The following is a 21,108-nucleotide window of genomic DNA, read 5'->3' on the forward strand; positions in this document are numbered from 1 at the left end:
TAACACTGTTTCACCCTCGATAAATTCCAAAGGGGGCAAAGAGAATTGATTTGGAGGTGAGCCGGTCTTTGCAAACACATGAGGCTGCATCATCAGATGTCCGATTTACATTCATTAGCACACAAAGCACACAACTTAAATGACATACACATGCTTTCTTCACATATGTAAATAATGCACACATCACACTGTGAGTAAGAGAGGAAAGAATTAAAGGGCTGCAAGGGTGGGGTGGGGGTGCAATTTCACAATCTCATGGTGCTGTCATAAACAGTTTAACATTGTGCAGATTTACTCGCAAGATAGATTGGATCTACAAAATAAAGCGCCAAATATCCACAACACAACCAAATATGAGAGGAGGGACTTTCAAGTGTATGGAGCCTCTTAAAGGTTAAGTGGGGGACTACTTTTCTGTACCATGCAATGACTTTTACACTTCTCCTGATCTGGACCAAAATGATCTGTCACTGTAGATTATGCAGTTATTGTTTATTTTACTCCATTTGAAGTCCAAGCTCCGGCAGTATACAGGCATTGGCTGTGACTACAGCTGCTGCTCTGACTACTGTCAGTTGCATATGGTTGGAGCTGGGGCTGTGACTGCGGACATGGTTGTGGTAGATGCTATGATGTTATATAGATATGGCTATGAAGGATGTACTGTGGCTGCTCTTTACTGTTCATATTTACATCGACTGAAAAAGCACTGGAAAGTCTGACAGCTTGTGTTATGAACGCTTCTGTCAGTCAAGTCAAGTCAGTTTCATTTATATAGCACCAAATCACAATAGATGTGATCTCATAGCACTTTTCACATGGAGCAGGTATAGGCTGTACTCTAATAAAAAAAGAGAGAGAGATGTGTTATCATACACCTCAGGAGTTCAGGAAAAGCTTCAGCTCAGCCTGCACAGTCATATCATGGCACTGCACTCACTCACACACCCATGAAAAATGAACATGCCACAGCCTTGGTCATCATAACAGACAAAGCCACAGACATGACTACAGGCAAAAATCACAGCCATGGTAGCAGTGTCATGTTGCAACAGTGAGAGAACTAGTTTTACTGGCCTCTGCTATGATACAAACTTGCGGCAGAGCTGAGGGTGCATGCACTTGTCCTGCGGTCACAGTCAAATATCTGATATATAATATTCAATAATCATTGCAGCTCAGCCTTCCTCTGTGGATCAGAGGAAATGCAAAACATATTATAAGAGAAGGCAAAATTACCCTTCTGACTCAAACCTCACTTTTGTGGAACAGGTCAAGAGGGTTGTCCAAATGTGTTTTTTTTTGGGAAATGAGAACTATCTCCAAAATGACTACTTTTTTGTCCTATGCTTTTATTTTTCTAGACTCAGTTATTACAACTCTGTGCACTCTTGTCTTAGAGGCAACTGTCATGCCTATAACTGGTTCAAAATTCAGCTGCCAGGCTTTTAATGGCTATTTAGGAAAACGGAAACCCATTACACCTGTTTTAGTCTCATTGCATTGGCTCCCTTTGATTTTAGGGTTGTTTTAAAGTTGTACCACTTATGTTTAAAGCTCAACCTGGACTGGCCCCAGAATATATAACAGACCTCTTAACATTCTATGAGCCCCCTCCTCATTGTTCCCAGATCCAACTTTGTGACCAGTGGGGATATGGCTTTTGCTATGAGGGCCCCCAAACTCTAGGATGCACATCCTATGGATATTAGACTGTCTACATGAATGTCAGCATTTAAACAACAGTTAAAAACCTTTGTGTGTGTGTGTGTGTGTGTGTGTGTGTGTGTACTTTTACACATATACACTGTTGGAATAATTTTGTTTTCATACACAATCCTCTGTTTATTCCTATTTAAATTTTTATTGTAATATGTTTGGAAGAGATTGATTAATACCGTTTTGAGAAGGTATACACTTTATCTGTCAAGAATGAATCACATTGTCACAATCATTTCATGGGAAGAGGTAAAAAATATGTTATTCCTACTTTATGGGCGACAGTGTATTTATGTTATCTGTGTGCACACTATTTTTTTTCTTTTACCAGTTTTTTAAAATAGGATTTCACTGTATTGTTTTTAATACATTTTATTTGACTTATTTGATTTCTGTAAAACTCTCTGTGATATTGTTTTCTTGTTTGTTGTTAAGCTGCCTTCTAGCTCTAGTCTGATCTCTTCTGTCTCTACTCTTATGTAATTTGTTCTGTTTTATTGCCTTGCACTTTGTAACATTTGTTTTGATAACTGATATATAAGTAAAGTTTATTATTATCATATGAAGAAAGAGAGCAGCAGCTAAAGAAAGGATGCTGTCATAAAAAGGGGGTTAAATAAAGATTTCCAGGCTGGTTAACCAAACATTGTCACAGGTAGATAAATTATAATGTAATGTGATTTAGCCAGGTCATTTCATGGTCTGTCTTTGGCTAACCGATGTAGAGAAGAATCTTCAAACCTTTAGTCGGCCTATCTTTTAGCAGCTGATGTTGACCTTATTGGATTAAACTGCCTCATAAGGTATAATAAATTGAGATACTAAAATGATGAATCATAGAAAAAGATATTTTAAGGATTTTTAGAAGGCTATATTTTACTCTCTGTGGCTATTTAGTTTTAGCTTAATGGTGGTGTTTTTAGCTCTGTTTTGTATTTTTGCAAACATAGCAGATTATTTTCCCTCAGAGTATAGCCTACATTCAAATGTCAAAAAGTCAGATTCTGTTCATGACTCAGTTTTGACTGAATATGTTATAATTACTGTTTTTGGCCCTATAAGGCAAAGATGTCCTCCTTCATTTTAAGCTTAATCTGGGGATATCATGTTGCAATATGGACACAATAATTCGAAAAAAATATATAATTTTACCACATTAGCATAGTTTGAAATAGTAGATTAGAATAATTGTCATAAACGGTCATTTTAATGTTGGTCCCCATTTCGTCAAAAGTTCCTGGGACCTCAATTTGTCAACAAACGTGCAAACAGGCTTTACTTGGGTGTGTGTGTGGGTGTGTGTAGGTGTGTGTGAGGACTATCCAGCTGTGAGCACAGAGACCCGCCCATTCATCGAAAGCAGCCGGGGGTCGCATCCTCTCATTTTGGATTGACCGGCCTGTCGTCCAATGACAGCACGTCAGCGCGTGACTCACCTTCTTTCTTTTCCAATGGAAGCTCTGCGATGAAGCGGACCACAGAAAGCACACTTGGTTGAATGGCTATTAAAACGGCAATCAGCTGTAAATATGTTATGATGCCAAGCTCTAAACACACATCGAGAGGATTGTCCGAGGCTCCGGCTGCGCACTTTGCTACCGAGGAGAGGACTGGATGAAGTGCTGCTTGTGCGCGGCTGCGTGGATTGACTGGGCGCGGAGTCTGGCTCTAAATCAAACCAGGAGTTGATCCGTGTAGGATTCAGCAGTGATCACCAAGCTTTGCTACATTGATCCGGTGCACATGTAACGTTTGACGGTAAACACTGTTAAATTGGCTTGTGAGGTAACGCGGGATCTGTCGCCTCACCATGGAGAGAGCAGCTGTTTTTTGTGGCTGCCTGAGGAGGACGAGCCGTTGAGTTTTCTCCTCCTGCTCTGATCAGCACAAGTGTGTGAGGGTCGTGATGATGCTTTTTGGCCAAACGTGAGCCTCCCCTCCTCCCCCCCCCCCCTCTCTGCACCCTGCCATCAAGGCAATGTGTGCTCAACACAGGTGCATCAAGACCTAAGGGGACTAAGTCGAAACCGACATGGGATTCACCTTTTTAATTTGTTTTTATCATCCTTCTTCTCCCTCCGTCATCTCTCTCCACAAGCCGTTTGCAAGAAGACATGGGAAGGAAACATGTCCGCAGATATGACGGATTCACAGCGTAATTGATGCTGTTGCGCTATGATCTGCGGGGACTCTCTTGAGTTCGAAGCTCTCCATGGATGGTAGTTAATTGGGCACAATGATGTAGAGCTAAATCCACCTGGATCTGATGTTCCCTCCTCTCGTTGCGAAACTTCCCCCCCTGTGACTTTGCGCATGTTCAATTGTTTTTATTCCCAGAGCTTTGCACCTCTCTCGGTTACTATCTTCAGTTATCACATCTCTATTTTTAAATATCTTTAGAATGAATGTTTGCCTCTAAAGGTGTGAAATCACACTTTTTAAGCCTGTTTTGTGATCAGTGATCAACAATGGGCAATTCAGTTTCTAGCTTATATTTAATGTGGCTCATCTTTTGGACTAAATAGTTTCCTGACTCACTGAATAGAACTTTCCCTCAAGTGTTTTTTGTTCAGGCACATTTCTGCTGTTGCACCCACTCCCCCTTACCCCCCTCCCTCCCCATCCCCTCCCTCCTCTCCCTCCTCCACAATGTCCAGATCAAACAGTGTCAGCCCACCCGGAGTCGGTGCGCCCGGGCTGAGGGGAGGGACTGAGCACAGATCAGCTTGGGGAGAGTCTGAGTCTGTGGCGAACGGGTGCCCGTACTCAGCCAGATCTCCGCGCAAGAAGCTCACCCGGACCAACAGTCGCTGGAGAGAAGAGGATGATCAGGAGCACCGGCAGCCCGGGCGAGCCTCCACAACGGTCAGCAGGGTCAGCTTCACGTCCAGGTCGGCTTGGCAGGACCATGGTGAGGAGAGCCGAGACAACAACCGCGCGTCCCCTAAGCGTCCTGACGGCGAGGTGAGACCCAAATCCGTGGAGCTGGGTCTGGAGGAGCGCAGAGGCAAGCCGAGGGCCGACGAGGAGGTGGTCATGCCCGAAGTAAACTTTTCTTTAGTTGCCTGCTGCAACAGCGTCATGCACATTTTTAAATCCAAGAAATTCCAGTCGGAGAATTTGGAGCGACTCTACCAGCGCTACTTTTTCCGTCTTAACCAGAGCAGTTTGACCATGCTCATGGCAGTGCTGGTGCTGGTCTTCACGGTCATGTTAGTCTTCCACTGCTCCGGTGGGACAGCGAGACCCAGCGTTACTTATGTGGTGGTATTTTCTGTGGCCATCTTCCTCACACTCATACTCATGGTGGTCTGTAACAGGAACGGCTTTCACCAGGACCATATGTGGATTGTGTGTTACTTGGTCATCCTGTTGGTGCTGGTGATCCAGGTGATCGGCGTGCTTCTGGTGCAGCCGAGAAGTGCCTCAGAGGGGATCTGGTGGACGGTGTTCTTCATCCATGTCATCTACACTCTGCTGCCCGTCAGGATGAGAGCCGCGGTCATCACTGGAGTTATTCTATCTGCCATCCACGTGGCTGTTTCTTGGATGTTAAACGGCACGGACAGCTTTCTATGGAAGCAGGTATGTGGAGAAAAATGTTTTTAAAAGTTTTTGTTTTAAAATGTTGTCATTTTTGGCACAGAGAGGTGAGGATTCTGTGTCTTCACCGTGCGCAATAACGCACCACAGATTCCACAGATTACGCACATTTCTTTTTAAACAGCTGCCTGTTGCTGGACTTGCTTTTCATTCACAAGTGGCAGCTCACACAGTAGCCTAACGTGATAAGTAGCCTGTCGTGTATCAGGGGATTTAGGTATTGTGTTGACTGAAAAAAAATCCCTCACTGCAGAGGCATGCAAAGGGATAACTGTTTTTTTTTAAATGGACACAACATCTACTTCATTCATTTAAACACTTTTTGTTTATGTGCAAAAGTAAAAAAAACCCCAGAATGTATGATTCACCACATCACAGCTACAATGACACACTAAACATACAAGAGTTTTTGGAGAAACACACTGTTGTCATGTCACCATTTGAAACAAGTATAAACACTTGTGCCTTTTTAGATGTTGTCACACTGATTATTCTGAAGCACACTGAAGCCTTTAAGCTTTATTTATGGCTAAACTTCATTGTGGAGCATTTAGGCTGAAGAGAGAGGTCAAACAAAGTGTCAACTGGACAGAACACAGAGGGACATTGGTGGGACACTGGAGTAAAAGTTATGCTTGGATAAAACCCCATTATGGCAGATAATTTATAGTCGTGTAGGACGGAGTATGGGAAGTTGGAGAATGAGGGGCACTTCAGCACAAAAAACAAACAGGACTATTTTTAAATGAGTGGAACAACTTCTGCTTCTTTGATAAACATTAGTAGACAGTATGAGATAGTGGTTGGTATGGGATGAATGCTGAGGGATGAGGCTGTCAGCTGTTGCTCCTCAGAGATGCTGCCACTGTAAAATACATCTGTATAAAACTGCACTCGTCTGAAGTTCCTTTTTGTCCTTTGTTTTGACTGAAATCAAATTCCACCAGCTTCACTGTGTGGTCATTAAAGAGAATTGAATTGAATCTTTGTCCATTAGTGTAATAGTGAGAGAAACATTTGAACGCATGCCTTGAATTAAGATAAATAACTCCAAATTTTGGGAGTGATTTCGGATATTTAGAGATTTCATGTTTTGTGCTTTACTGAACTTACTCATTATGTCGTCAGCTTAAACACTCAGTTAATATAAATCCTGCTCTCAGCCTCTTAAAGTTAGACTTAAAGCACAGTTATAAGCACAAATATTTAACAAATTCAGGATTAAATATTTAGTTGTACAGCACAATGAGCAACAGTGCTCAACAGTTAGGAACTGGAACCTAACATTAACATGTAAAATTTGGATAAACTGCTGTAAATACTTTAGCTTTGGAAAGGCTGATATTTCTTTCTCCAGGTTGTTGGTTTTACTTCATTTGGACTTGTAATAAGCTCACAGTGGATAGTTGCGGGGGGGAATAGTCTTAATGTGCCGCTGAGCCTACATGTTCCTAATGAAATCCAAATGCCTCTGGTAGTATTTTTTTACAACATCAATATTGCTTTCAAAACATTTCTCTGGGGCTTTGTGGACTTAATCTGTAATAAAGGTGTTTACACAAATGGGTTTTCCACCATTATTTAGAAGTACATTTAATTGCCTCATCTGTTGAGTTCTACAACTCCAGTATAATTAACCCCAAACTGTGTTCTCGGTTGTGCGTGTTTGTGCGTTGCTGTAACTTCTAACTCGCCTCATAGTTTGGGCCGTGCTCACTTTTAGTGTTTTTATCAGGCCCCGGTGCACTCATAAACATTTTCTAACAATGTAGCAGTGTCACATAGAGAAGGCAATGTGTTGTTTAATTCTTCTGCGTCTAAGAGCCTCACTGAAAATGAAATGGTTCATCTCAAAGTGGTTCAAGTGTAAGTTGCTGTGGATTTTTTTTGCTTTGGTGTGGTTTGGGTTGGACCTGTTAGTTCTAATTAAGTGAAAACCTCTTGTTATTTTAAGGAATTGTGTCCTACACCTTTGTGGTGGCAGTTTGTAAAAGACACTTTCTTGTTTTTTTTTGTTGTTTTTTTTAACCAACCTCTTTTTTGCATTTTACAAGCCTGTTGAAAACACATCTGTTGCTCATTTATGATCAGTGTGGTAACAGACACTTTGTGGCTGCACTTGAACTGTTGAACGCAGCAAGCTGTCCTATCTGTGTTTCCTCAGTAGAGTATATGAACAGAGGAAAGAGCGGGCATTCCTCCTCCTGCTTTAGACTTTGAAGACTAGATGTAAACACGTGAGAAAAACTAGTTGTGCTATAAATATTGAAAGACAAATGCATTATATAAAGGTGCTATATTATGCTTTTTGTGATTTTTCTATCATTCCTATACTGTGATGATGTATGTATCGGATACTAAACATAGTCAAAGTTCCAAAACTTGATGTTAACGTTGTAGAAATACTCCATTCAAGTCAGAAGTGAGGGCTACATCTTGCTATGAATACTTTGTTTTGAAGTCTTTTTTTCTACCTTGCTGACAAGCTAAGGTCAGCTCGCTACACCTGCCCATAAACAACCATCTGTTCGGCACGCCTTGGTTTCTAAGGTTGTTGCTAAGGTTTTTCCATGTGTTGTTTGCATTGTCCATCTCATATTTTCTGCTCGAAAATGTACAGATGTATTTGAGAAATTGACATTTCGAGTGAAGAACGAGAAAAAGTAGTGAAATCCTGCTACTAGCCTGTAGTTTGTTGTGTTGTCTGTTGATGTAGCCTCCTGAGTGGCTGGAAGTCTCCAGACCTGACCAATTAGAACAGAATGGGCCCATGGGCAGCCTTAAAGAGACAGGAGCCAAAACTGCCTGTTTCAGACAGGCTGAACTGAGGTGCTGCATAAAGTGTAAAGATGAAGTAAAAAATTAATTTATTTTAACTGTTAATCATGCACAGATATTCCAGTTGAGCCTCTGATAATAATATAGACCTGTAAATACACATACTATGTCTCCTTTAATATTCATTTCATACCATTTTTCAATAGATATAAGCATTAGTATACATTTATAAATGAATTTAACATTTCAGAGATGAGAGCTCAGACATGTAATGATAGCTGATAGCAGAGAAAGGATGCTGCACTCACACTGGCTCGAGTGGCAATAAATTAATGACTGTGTGGAACAGTGAGTGTCCACTCACTTTTGACCGTCTCGTGTAAGTAAATAGCCTATATGTCTACTTATCAAGCCTAAAACAGGCTCGCACATGAGCTATTTAACGGCGGACATTGTGCTCTAGAAATTAGAAAAGGAAAATGTCCCACAGTATATCTGGGCCATCAGTATTGTATCCAACTTTAGAAAGAGAACATTAAATTGTACACCATTTAAAAACCCAAGCGCAGTGCACGGACAGCCCCGTGACATGGCACAGTCCCAGTCATCTCAGCTAAGCATCACCAGCGCCCCAGCAATGAAGGCGTGCAAAGAATGTGTCGAATGTCATAAAGGATGTAGAGTGTCACTAAACATTTCCATCCGTTTTGTTTCTTTACATAATATAAAGTTTGATTGTATATGTAAAGAGAAGGCTGATGGTTTAGTATTTCAGCCCTGCATCTATTTGTATTTTCCGCCAAAGCCGCTTTGTTATTTGATGTGTTGATGTGAGTGTGTGGGAACGAGCTGCTGTATTTGTTGTTCTTTCCTCACCATACTGTTGTTTTTAGCATATCTGTTCGCTCCTGTTTACATAGGACTCGCCTCGTCTCTGAGTTAGACCACTGCTGTTTATGTGAGATCCCAAGATAATGTCTTTTCTTATGCATGCACTCCCAGGGATATTTCCCCTCTCCTAATGCTCCGTGTCATGAGCATGGAAATCACATCAGCACCAAACTCGGATGTTGTTTTTCACATTTTCAGCATTCGTACAGGTTGTTTTTGGTGGTTGTATTTCTTGGGTGGGTGGGAGAAACTGCTCTACCGAACATTTCTACTTTCTCTGTTTAGGAATGGCTGAGATTGACACTAAAATGACAGTAGCTGGTCCACCTTAAAGGTTGAGGCTGGTCAGGTTAGACCTGGAGGCTACTATACAATCACTACCATATTAACAACTTACTACTAACCTTTCCCTCTGCTACACTTGTATTCACCATTGTTTTACTCCTGTTCGCTCAACCATACACTCACTACGCACACATTACATACTACTCTACTGCTTAAAGGAGCTACATTAAGAGTTTCCTAGGCAACGACACATTGACTCACAGTCCTAGGGCTGAGATGGTATGGTTTTTTTTCTTAGCGTGGTGAAAAAGCAGCGCAACCGTGCAGTTAGATGGTTTACCAGCTGCCCAACACATTTGTACACCTGCCCAACTGAAGTGCGGTCAGCCAGGCTAGTCGGATAGCAGAGTCGGGGATACTGTCATGTAGCAAATGCTGGTGAGGGAGGTCAGAAGTAGTTTTGGGTAGTCTAACTTATTTTCGGTGGAGCAGACATCAATGAGGAAGATTAACAGGAGAGCTGGTCCACTGGAGATAGTCTTTAGCTTTTTTTGGCATCACACTGGGTGGTCGTTCTAGTGGGGAGATGACGAGGTCTTGTGGTTTGATGCCCGGAGCAAGATGACGCAAATCCCTCTAATGTATCCTGTATCCTCCTACATCTCCAATGTATTACCACAACAAATTAGACCATGTATATACCATATATGACCATTGCAGTTAGCCTTTTTTAAAATTTTAAATACAGTAATGATGGTAATGAACTCAACCCTACAGTAGGCATCACGTGACCCATTATCGCCTGTGCTGAATGGTACTGTGGTACATTACAGATAAGACTTCAATCTGATCAGCCAACAATCTTGCAATCTGAGTGATGCATATTAAAATGATGATGATACACAGCACAGCTCTTTTTGAACTTTTCCAGCACCTTTTTAAAGTATGGTTGACCATTCAAAAGGCATAAAGATGACTAGGTGGGCTAAGTTTGGTTGAAAACTTGTTAGTGTTGTAATTTCATAACAGATGCTTTTGTCCAAAGTGACATACATTTAAGAGTTAATACAACACAAGCAAGGATCTAGTCAGGAGATGTGAGTAAGTGACATAAAGCTAAGTTCAGGTCCAGTAGGGTGTAGAGCTAACAGGCAGTGCATAGAGTACATAGAAGCAGGAAATAGTTTTTAATTTATTTTAATTTTTTATTATATGAAACTTCTTAGGACATTTTTGAATGCCAGTGTTAACCAGGTTATTGGGGAACAAAACATAAATTTAAACTACAGATTTCTGCTCTAGGTTTTGTTTTTTGCTCGTTCTGATCAGAACTTATAAAGATGGACTTGCCCACATACAGCATTAATGGGATATATGAGACATATTTGTATGGGAACTATAAACGTGGGAAGGACAGTTATATAGCCAGCTTCCCTACCAGTTTAAAAAAGAGAACCAAGATTGATATTTGATTAATTTCATATTAATATGTTTTCAATATAGAAGAAAAGAAGCTCTCTACATTGGAGGGAGGTGTCTTGCCCCTCTGGCATCACCCCTGCAAAATCTCCCTCACCTACATTTTTTTAAAGTTATGAAGAACAATACAATCCCCCAAATAATCTCCAATGTGATCCATTACCAGTTTAACTAATCTCCACAGTTACTCAGATGTGGTGGAAAACGCTGAGTTCCTCCCTGGAGTTTGTTTCCTGGGGGCTCAGTAGTTCATGGGACTGTTTGGTTGAAAAGCCCTGCTTCTATTCTTCTCTGCCCCCACCACCCCCGCCCCTACAAATTCACAGAGGAGGGCACGTAAGCGGACCAGTCCCATTTGGCAGGATTCCAGTGCTAACAGGGTTTTCTGCCTGTCTAATTGAATTGCCCCGTTGCTCGTAATGTGTAGAAATCCAAAACAGATGTCCACCTCATCTCTCCATCCTTTTTTACCTGCCTTCGTACACTCATCCCTCCTGGTCCTGACCTGCTTCTAGACATGCTTTTAATTTCCCTGTGAGACTCAGCCCCCGTGGACAGACTTAACCACTTTCCATCCCTGCAGAACGAGCCACATGCGTTATAGAGTGATGAGATAAAGTGCCCCGTGGGAAAGCTGTCTAAATCAGGATCTAAACATCAGATTTTGCATCATAGGATTCACTGATTTACCCATGTCCCCTGTAGCAGTGTCCAAATATGAAGTTCTAGCTACTGTTTACACGCTTTAATTGTGTTTGAGAATTTGAGCAGCCAGGTGCTGAGGGGTTTGACAGAGGATGTTGCTGTTTTTGGAGATGATATTTTAACCAAATGTGGATGCAGGGCAAGCCAGAGCACCTTTCGGAAACCACCGCCGATGCATTCCCCTATGAGTTCAGATAACCGTGCTCAGTATTCTTGTAACATAGCAACAGATTTCCTATTTCACTAACAGCATCAAAGTCCTCTCAGTGCTTCCTGGGAGCACCTGTGTGTTCTCTGTCACAGTGAGATACATAACTTCTGTAGAATTGCCCCTCTGCACTTGATACACAGGATACACATTACTCTTTGCACTGTATGTATATTTGAGTATTAAAGCATAGATACTGCCAAAATATAATGGAATTAGTCTTTTTAAGAAGTTGATCTGAGATAAGATCAAACAGTCTAGAGGCAAAATGTTCTCCTTGTTTTTGTGTACCATAAAATAACACATTTATATAATAAGACACAATTAGTGAAGCAACATTCATCTTCCAAACATCCAGCGTAGGGTGGTTTAGCAGGAACAGTGACAGAAGTATTGATGATCAGACAAGGAAAAAGAGCAGCAGCAGCAACTCAAAGTCCGTGTAAAGTCAATTTATTGATTTACTTCTAAACATATTATACATGTTGGGAAATGAGTTACAGAAAACATGTGAAAAGTCTGATAACTATGCAGTACTAAATTGTGGAGATAGAGCCTTCAACTGTTTCTCCCTCTCATTTTCCCTGATTTTCTGAGCCTGCAAAAAATGGCTACATTGTGACAGAGAGGCCGGTCTCCTAGTGACGAGTTATTGTAACTACATCTAACACTACTACTACTACTACAGTCTACAGTTTGCCAGTTTGCCGAGTTAGCAGCAGAAAGCTCTTAGACAGAGCATCCATGTTTCAGGTAGCAGTGATGATTTTGATTGACAGGTGACATTTGGTAGGGGGCGGGGTTTCATCGTTTGGGAGCAGAGACAGAGGCTGATTTTTACACAACTTTGAAGCCTAATTTCATATATTTGGCAATTTGTTTAATCATTCAAATTTGGCAGGGTGGTTAACAACACACTTTTCTGTGGTACTCAGAACAAATATCCTTCACAACTTAAAGGTGCAATATACAATATTCAGTCATTGGATTAATGGCGTCTCGAGCAGAGAATGAAGTCACACTCCCTCTGTGTAACCCAGCTTCTCTGTTCTTTGTTTGGATACTGGCTGCATGTGCATGTGAGCGTGCATGTGAGTCCCTCCCTTTGTCCTCCACGTCTGTCTTCAACATGGCAGCCAGGTCACAAAGTTTCTCATATTACAGCTAAAAGATACACCAGAGTATATTTAATTTCAAGACTTAATCTAAAGGGGAAAAGTTCTAGTTTGACAGTTGGACGACCCCCCCCCCCCCCCCCCCAACTTTATTGAGTGAAAGATATACAGAGATGCGGGTGCTCTAGTGTGACACCTAGTGGGGCTTAATGTTGTAATTTTGCACCTTTTTAAAACATGTTTTTGACTGTTTTGTTGCCTTTACAGCTTTTTTTATTTTATTTTAGAGTATTGTCGTCTGTTCCCAACCATCTTCAGCTCTAATGAACTTGAGAGATCTTAAAATCAGAAAGATCATAAAATTCAAACTAGGGGTGCCATAGTGGCCTAATAGTTAAGGCATGCACCACATAACTGCAATGTCAGTGGTTTGAACTCCTCTCTTCCCCATGTTTCCTGTCTCTCTGCACTGACTGATGAATAAATGCCAAAAAAACTCCCCAAAATAAATGAAATCCAAACTTCACACTGGCAAAAAGACAAGATGTAAAAATAAAAATGGCAGAATGACAGTGTGATGAGTCTGACTTATGTTTAATGGCATAATTCAGATGAACTCTCTGATCCCACAGATTGTCTCATCTGAACTCCAACTAATTATTCTAAGTGAGAGCTCATGCAGCATTAAAACCTCACATAGATTCCCTCCCATAAAGAGCACATTGAGTTTATAGTTTGAATTCTACTCAGGTCTTTTAAAACGGTATATAAATGTCCTCTTGCAGTGGAGTATATTTTTCTGCATTGCCATCCAACCAAGAAACAAGAAACTTCCGTACTTATGCGTGTGACTCTGAATGCAGCAGTGTGCTGAAGCCAAAAGGCATAACTAAACAGAAACTGAAATGCAAAACTTATTATTATTATTTACTTAAGTTAAAAATAGCAGTAAGTGAGGAGCAAGCTGTTTTCAGTAAGTGACACATTTGAGATTGTAAATTCAAAAATGGCATGTCACCACAATGTTTCATGATATTTCTAAAAGAAACTGACATTTAAAAAACATCCAGACTGTTAATTTCAGGCATGAATTCTTAAAGTAATTTTTCTGTAATGACAGTTTGCATCAATTGTACTGCATCTGACTGTTAATGTGCATCTCCTAAAAAGTTAATAACTGAATTTAGAGTTAAACCTTTTCTTTTTTTACCCGACAACTTGCTGCGTGTTTCACACAGAGAAAACACCCTGTCCATTTAATGTCTGCATGTTGCTGCAATTAAGTGCAGATTCCTCGTCAGTGGAATTTTAAGACTGATGGATAGTTTCCACTTTTCACCACGTTGTTGTGTTTTCACTGTGGTGAGCTGAACAACACTTGACTGTTGGGGCCTTCATTGCTTCATTCTGCTCATCTGACTTTCATTAGCTTTAATTAGGTTGTTTGCTATGTAGGAATTCAGACTCATGGTTATATTATTTGCAGGGGGAATTACAAATAATTATGATTCAGATCTGAGATCCTCTGAGGGCCTGTATTATGATAAAGCATTGCTGTTTCTTGCTGACCACACCAGAATTGTGATGATTATTATTGTCATTACTGCTCTGGCTTCATGTCATTGCCGTAAATATTAATTTTAGTCATTATTCTGAGCAAAAGCTGGCCTTTTTTAGCTTGATATTTCGTGTCAAGTGTCTTTTTATCCATTATTAAGGTTGACATTGGATTCTTGTTAGTTGTTTTCTGAGAGAGGCTCATCTTGCATTTACCAAATGGGATGTGATGCATCCAGAGACCCAATTAGCATCGGCTAGGACCACTTAACTTGAGGTTAATCATGTCTATTGAAGTAAGAAGGGGTTTAATTTTCATTTCAGCTCTTACTGGAAACTGCTCGATAGCGTCCATGCTGCATACAGTGTAAGCAACACTTCAGCACTTGACATGAATGCAGAAGGGGAGGAGGGTCTCGGGCTGCTGCTCGTTTCCAGCAGGTTGAGGTCGAGTGTCTGGTCAGGGGGAGGATGACGAATCGAAACTGTTCAGATCATTCATTTTAAGGAAAAGTCTGTCTCTTTGACAACTTAGGTCATACTGTTGTTTAAGATTCGTAGAAGCTTCATAAAGTTACATTCACTACATTTGGTTTCCCAGTATGATTCAATCATTTTGTCAAGCTATGCAGGCAGGACCTTTAAAGGCACAACATGTAATTTCTGCCGCTAGGAGTCTCTTAATCAAAACAATAACAATTGAAGTATCGTGGGATCATGGGAATTGTTGCCTTCATTGTTTAACAACAACAAGGTTTTTATCGGGAACCAAATTATCCACATCCTCCTCTCCAAAACAAACAGACTTAGTGATATAAACTGGTAAGAACATTGAATAAAGCAGTGTAACGTTAAAAATCAGTGTTTTGGTAGATACAGGGCACCCAGAGGGGCCTGCGAACTGAGCTGCTGCTAATATTTGCTCAGCTTGTTGCTCTGATAACTAAAACCCAGATGTCTGATAACTAAAATCATTCATCCGGTTAAAAGATATACTTAACCACCAAAAGTTTATCGTAAAAATTTGGCTTAATATGGAATTAAAGTCCATTTATGAGGCAGACAGCCGCAAAGCTGATGTATTATCTTGTACACATATACTCTTTGGTAGAGGAGGTATTACGCTTTTAACAGGTGACCAAAGGAAACGTACCATTACCTTGATAAGGATTATACATTTCTCTCAGTTTGAAACATTTGTGATAATAAAACATAGGTCTAGTCGATTTTAGACACTTTAATGCAGAATAGTTACATTTTATAGCTTTGACTTTACTCTCAAACTCTTTTTTTTCTTCTTCACACAACTACTTCAGTCGCTGTGCAAAACCATACATTAGCTTTTGAGGTGAGACTGAAAGTGTGCGCAGTTATGTCCATTTGCAGATTTGTTGCGTTGAACTACCTGCAAAAACCCACAATCAGTTACTGGTCTTCAACTATAAACATGGACTGTGGCAGAAGGAGGTATTTTAAGAAAAAAACGTGAATATTGGTTTGTCCATTTCAGAAACTTACAAAAATGACCAAAAAATGCTGACAGAGCACTGCAATGCTGTCTTAAATGATCTTTTAGAACAGCACCTCTTTGACTCATGTTTCTAAGCTCATAAGTTTAGCCCATCTGTTCATCTGGTGCTTCTCTGTTCAGCATCAGCATTCACAGCTTCATACATCATAGTTTAACAGGATTTTGCTGGTCACTAGGGCTTTGAGATGGTCTTCTCCATGTCATGTGCCATTTCAGTACTAGGTTTTGTCTTAATTCGTGTCAGGCATGTGAAAGTTATTAAAGTCTGTGGTGGTGTCATTTGCATTGTTAACATTACTAGAGGATTGATGCTTTATGTTGTAATGTGACCCAGTGGTTTGTTGGGACTTTTTACAACAAGGCATCTGAGAACTGAGGAAACCACCAATATATCAATATAATAATAATAAGCAATAAATATTTTACCCAGGATGTAAACAGATTCTCGCCCACATGCATTCCAGCATTTTATTTATTTAACACATTTCAAAATGAAAGCACAAATATAAACATGTACTGAAACAGAAGTGGAACCGGGGCGTTCTTAGTTCATAACATTTTGTAGATGCAGGATTGTGACAATGAAGAGAATGCATGTTATAATATGCACCCTTTCCTTTTCTCTTCATACTTGTCATTCTCCCTAATAAACTCATTAATGGCTGCACGTTGACTCTATGGCAACAGTGAGTGAATAGAAGACAGTTTTTAAAGCACTTGAATCAGAAAGAGTGCTGTTAATATGCAGTTTGTAACTCAGAAAACAACTCCTCTTGTTGATCTCACTTTCGGGCCACATTGCAATGTTCACGGTCCACTGACTGTCTGGTATGTCGCACCCAGTGGTGTCCAGGTAGGTGGCAAACTGCAGAGGATAGGCCAGCATGCTTGTTAACAGAGATTAAATAGGCTATGTCTGCACTGGTTGAGGTAACATTGATCAACACCTTGGTGGTATGTGACGAAGTATTGAACTTGCATATTTTAGGTACTCTGGCTTCATTTGAGTCACTACCTTCTGATCATTGACTTTTAATTCTTCTGTTTATTTGACTGTAACAGGTTAAGCTTTTACATAAAATACACGCGATGAACATGATGCACTGTTATGACGACCCAACAGTGGCCCGTATAAGTAAAGTTGTACATTAATGTATCAATGACAGTAATCCAGTCATTTTCCATTCCTCAACAATTTGAGTACATTCCACATACAGAACAGTTTATGGGATAATACCATAAAAGAGTCACATGGTATGTTTCCCTTATGTTGCTGACCATGACCCAATGGTTTTCCAGGCCTTCATCAGAATCTGTGAGAACTGTTCTTCTCTCCATGTTAAACAGATTAAATAATCCTCCAGCCAATGATTTCATGTAAAGCAGGGTGGTTTATCAGGATACTTGCTCAGAGACATCCTGGGTATGTTACCTGAGGTTTGTAGGAAATTAGCATGAAGCTTTACATTTCTGGTTCAACAGGTTGAACACCTTTTGAGAGATGTGAAGTCGATTTCCCTATATTTGCCTATTCTTAGAGAAGTATTCAAAGCTGGGTGGAACAGTAGGCACCATGGCACGCACGGGTTCATGAGCTACACAGACTAGCAGCTGTACCTCTTGGAAGTGGTTGGCTTTATAAGGAATTGATTGTTTTCTGAGCATGAAGCTCACAGGTTGAGCAAGAGTAGAGGTAAGGCAAGAGATATTTATCCCTGGAGTTTTGTCCTCAGCAACAGCCCTTCTCTACAGAACCCCATACTACATATGTTGCCTGGATGGAGGCACCGCCTTGAAGTCTGAAGTCTGGGAATAAAAGTCTCCTGTGAGCAATAATCACCACAGATGACATGAAAGACTGAAACATGATTGACTGCAGCTTTTCTCTGCAAGATGTGGACTGATCTGTCGGTGGAGGGTTTTATTGTTGTTCTGAGCGTTGCTGCTCCATATGTATGTACTGTAATGTTCAGTTTTGCGACTCTCATTCATCACCATAAAAATATCTTCTCTTCATCCTGGTCATGGGCCATGTCCTTTTAGTTTCTCCTCCAGGACTCTTAATATGGGCTTGTTGACATTGAAGTTGCTTCATTGTGAGAGGTTAACTAAGCTCTATCTGTTCTTTGATGTGTTCTCTCCAGGAGAGAATACCAATAATCCTCAATGAGGTGCCAGGAAATGAATCATGCCGCAGCATCAAATGCAAAAATACATCTTGAGTTGTATTAAAGGGACAGTTCAGTGTAGTGATATGTAGAGATGAACCGGTTGATCGGCCACTGATCATGTCACGCACACAGCAGCACACACAGTATCGTCACAGTCACACATGCTAAACCTAAATGATATGAACTGCAGCAGAGTCTCCCCGTCAGCTGTTAACGTTACAGTTTTTAACTTGTTTAAACATTAATTTACCAGTTTTATTTACCGGCAACATGTCATACAGTCATCCTAATCACCAACAGGCAGGGTGATCTGAACACAGGCTACACCTCTACCATCCTGGATTTACTCAGGATGTGACAGATGGTGTTGCAGTCCATTCCCAGGAAATCAGGAAATAGAAACTAATCAAGACGGTGCCCTGAAAAGTAATTATGTCACATAAAATGTTTTATCCAGAAGCAGAATTATGATTGTACATGATGCCCGTTTAATCCAACCTAACTGCAGTTGGGAACTTTAGATGTTCAATTTAAGCTGATCATATGTCAAACCATTTAGGTTTTATGGTTTTTGTAAGCTTGTGCCTGACACAGCACGATAAGAGGGTCATCCAACTAACTCTGGCACAGTACCCAATTTTGCAGATCAAACCTGTTCGGTGCATTTTTTGTTCAGGCTCATGAACCAAACATAAAGGAAAACCAGCTCGTCATCAGTTGTCTGTTAGAAAAAATTGAGTCATGTCTACATCACTTCAGTGTGGGAAAATGTACTGCATTCACATAAGCATGACAAATACAAAAGTAGACAGAAGTAGTGTTTGACAAACTAGTATTTAAAGCTACCGTGTCAATATTTTCAATCACTGTTGGTGCTATGGAGCAATGTTAAAGTGGGTGTGGTACATGTGGGTGATGCAACACATTTCTGTCAATGATTTCCCACCATTCCACTGATCTACAGGTGGAGATAACCTCCAAGAAACACAGCAATGTGGCAACAAAAGTAGGAAAGAAGAAGAGCACTAGCTAGTACACATGAAGATTAACATCGCACGTATCAGACTTTTTAAGAAAAATCAGCTTTTCAAGTGTTTTTAAAACACAATGTATTTTGGTGAGAATCACTGAATGTTTGTTTACAAGAAATCACCACATGGCATCTTTAAACTTCCGTAGACCTTCATTTAATCAGAAATACTGTAAAGTCACTGCTGAGCATTATACAGCTTTGTTAATGGAAAATCCTTTTTACAGACTTGATGAGTCTGTGCTTATTTATACTAATGTGTCAAAATGAATGTGATATTGACTTTGTTATGGTAGTCTCATGACCTAAATATTGACTCAGGAACCAAAGGGTCATTTCCTGTGGTCAGCTCTCTGTTTGTGGTTGCTGTATTGCATGCTGTTGACAGCTCTGTCTTCGATATGGGGAAGACAAGCGGACATTTCCCTGCAGTTTCTCCCGTGGTTTTTTCTTTCATGAATTAAGTCATTGATTAAATGACAACTGCTGGCATCGGAAACACATACCTGTTACGCAGCCATGGATACTACATAGCTTATTTCTTCGTGATGACACCCTCATGTGGGGATAAGGTGAAGGTGAATGTCATATATAAATGAAAGACTTCAACTACTCACATTGTTTTAAACGACATGCCTACATTAACCCATTCACACACACATTCATACGCTGACACTGCCATGCAAGCTGCCCACCTGCTCATCACAAGTTCTAACTCTCATTCACACACAATGCTGCAACTGTGCTGTCTTTTATGTATTCATAAAAGTACATAAAGCAGCATTTTTGTGCTGAAACAAAGGCTTGAGTTGTCCTGATGGAAGCAGTCATTGTGATGTATGTATATTTTTTTGCAATTCAGAGAGATCAGCAGTTTCATTCCAAGAAATGAAAACACACCCTTATACTAAATGAATACAACAAAAATGCTGGTTCTGGGATTGATATGCTGTTACTATTCTCTACACACTACAGTACACGCTTCTATTACTGAGCGCTACATTAGATTCGGTTCAGTCGGTGTACATTTCTACGAGGCGTAACACACTTCTGCAGAGTTTATGTGTGTATTTTTCTCTGGAAGATGTCAACAGCATCATGGGTCACGGCCCGGCGGTCTGCACGAGTAATGAGGCGATTCACTCACTTTGGATCAGAGCAGATGTTAAAGCTACAGGTTACTGTGACATGCACGCTCTGCCTTTCTGGAACTGCAAGACTCTTCATCTGTTGTTGTTTCACTTTCTGTTTTTGCTAAAGCTGCTTTTTAATTGATATAGGTGTATTTCCTATCAGTAGAGAAACTAGAGCACCCAAACTGAAATTGAAATTGAAATTAGGCATTCAAGCAAACATTACTTGTTGATCTGTGCTATTAACTCTCCAGGCTTGTCTTTTACCCTCTTCTTTTTACTTTGTCTTGTCTTTGACTAGTTGAAGAAACAGTTAAAATGTTGAAGTAACTCTTTTCTTCATGCATTTGGATCCCCAGTTTGGTCATAAGTGCACCGGGTGCTCAGCTTTCCTTTTATCATTATCTATACGCACAATTGTCATCTGAAGGCAGCGTGTGTTACTGCTCCTCTGAGATCACCTCCTCCTCTAAAAAGTCTGCAGTTTACTCATTTTTCTTGGAATTCTTATTTTGCATCCTATGTCACATTATTGCTCTTCAAGCAAGCCAAATACCTAATTGTCAATAAAACTAGGAAACACAAGAGAATGTATGTTGATCGTGTATCATGGGTGTACGTGCATCACAGCTGTTATGTATTGCATTATAACAGTAAAGAAACACTTTCACAGATTTACAGATTCTTCCATCCAAGCGTGTAGATTTAGATGCTTGTTGTTGTCTAGCTGCTGTACAATCTAGTAGCTAAATAGTATTTTAATAAGTATTTGAACAGGCCAAGAACAAGTGTGTCCTAGGGGATTGTGCCCTTTTCTTTGAAGAGGTCTCATATCTAAGTAGGCACTATACTGCGCCTGTGTTTGTATGTGGGATTGTGGCAGAAAGAGCAAGTGCACAGACT

General features: G+C 40.4%; 1 protein-coding gene across 1 annotated transcript in view; it reads left to right on the forward strand.

Annotated features, from left to right (window-relative positions):
• Positions 1-4,368: 4,368 nt before the first annotated feature.
• Positions 4,369-21,108, forward strand: part of adcy5 (adenylate cyclase 5) — a 92,861-nt gene continuing 76,121 nt past the window's right edge. The window contains exon 1 of the mRNA XM_053328097.1: positions 4,369-5,304. Within this exon, the coding sequence (XP_053184072.1) occupies positions 4,369-5,304 (936 nt within the window). The remainder of the gene's footprint in view (positions 5,305-21,108) is intronic.

The sequence above is a fragment of the Scomber japonicus genome, chromosome 11 (genome assembly GCF_027409825.1).
Source record: "Scomber japonicus isolate fScoJap1 chromosome 11, fScoJap1.pri, whole genome shotgun sequence".
NCBI classification, from domain to species: domain Eukaryota; kingdom Metazoa; phylum Chordata; class Actinopteri; order Scombriformes; family Scombridae; genus Scomber; species Scomber japonicus.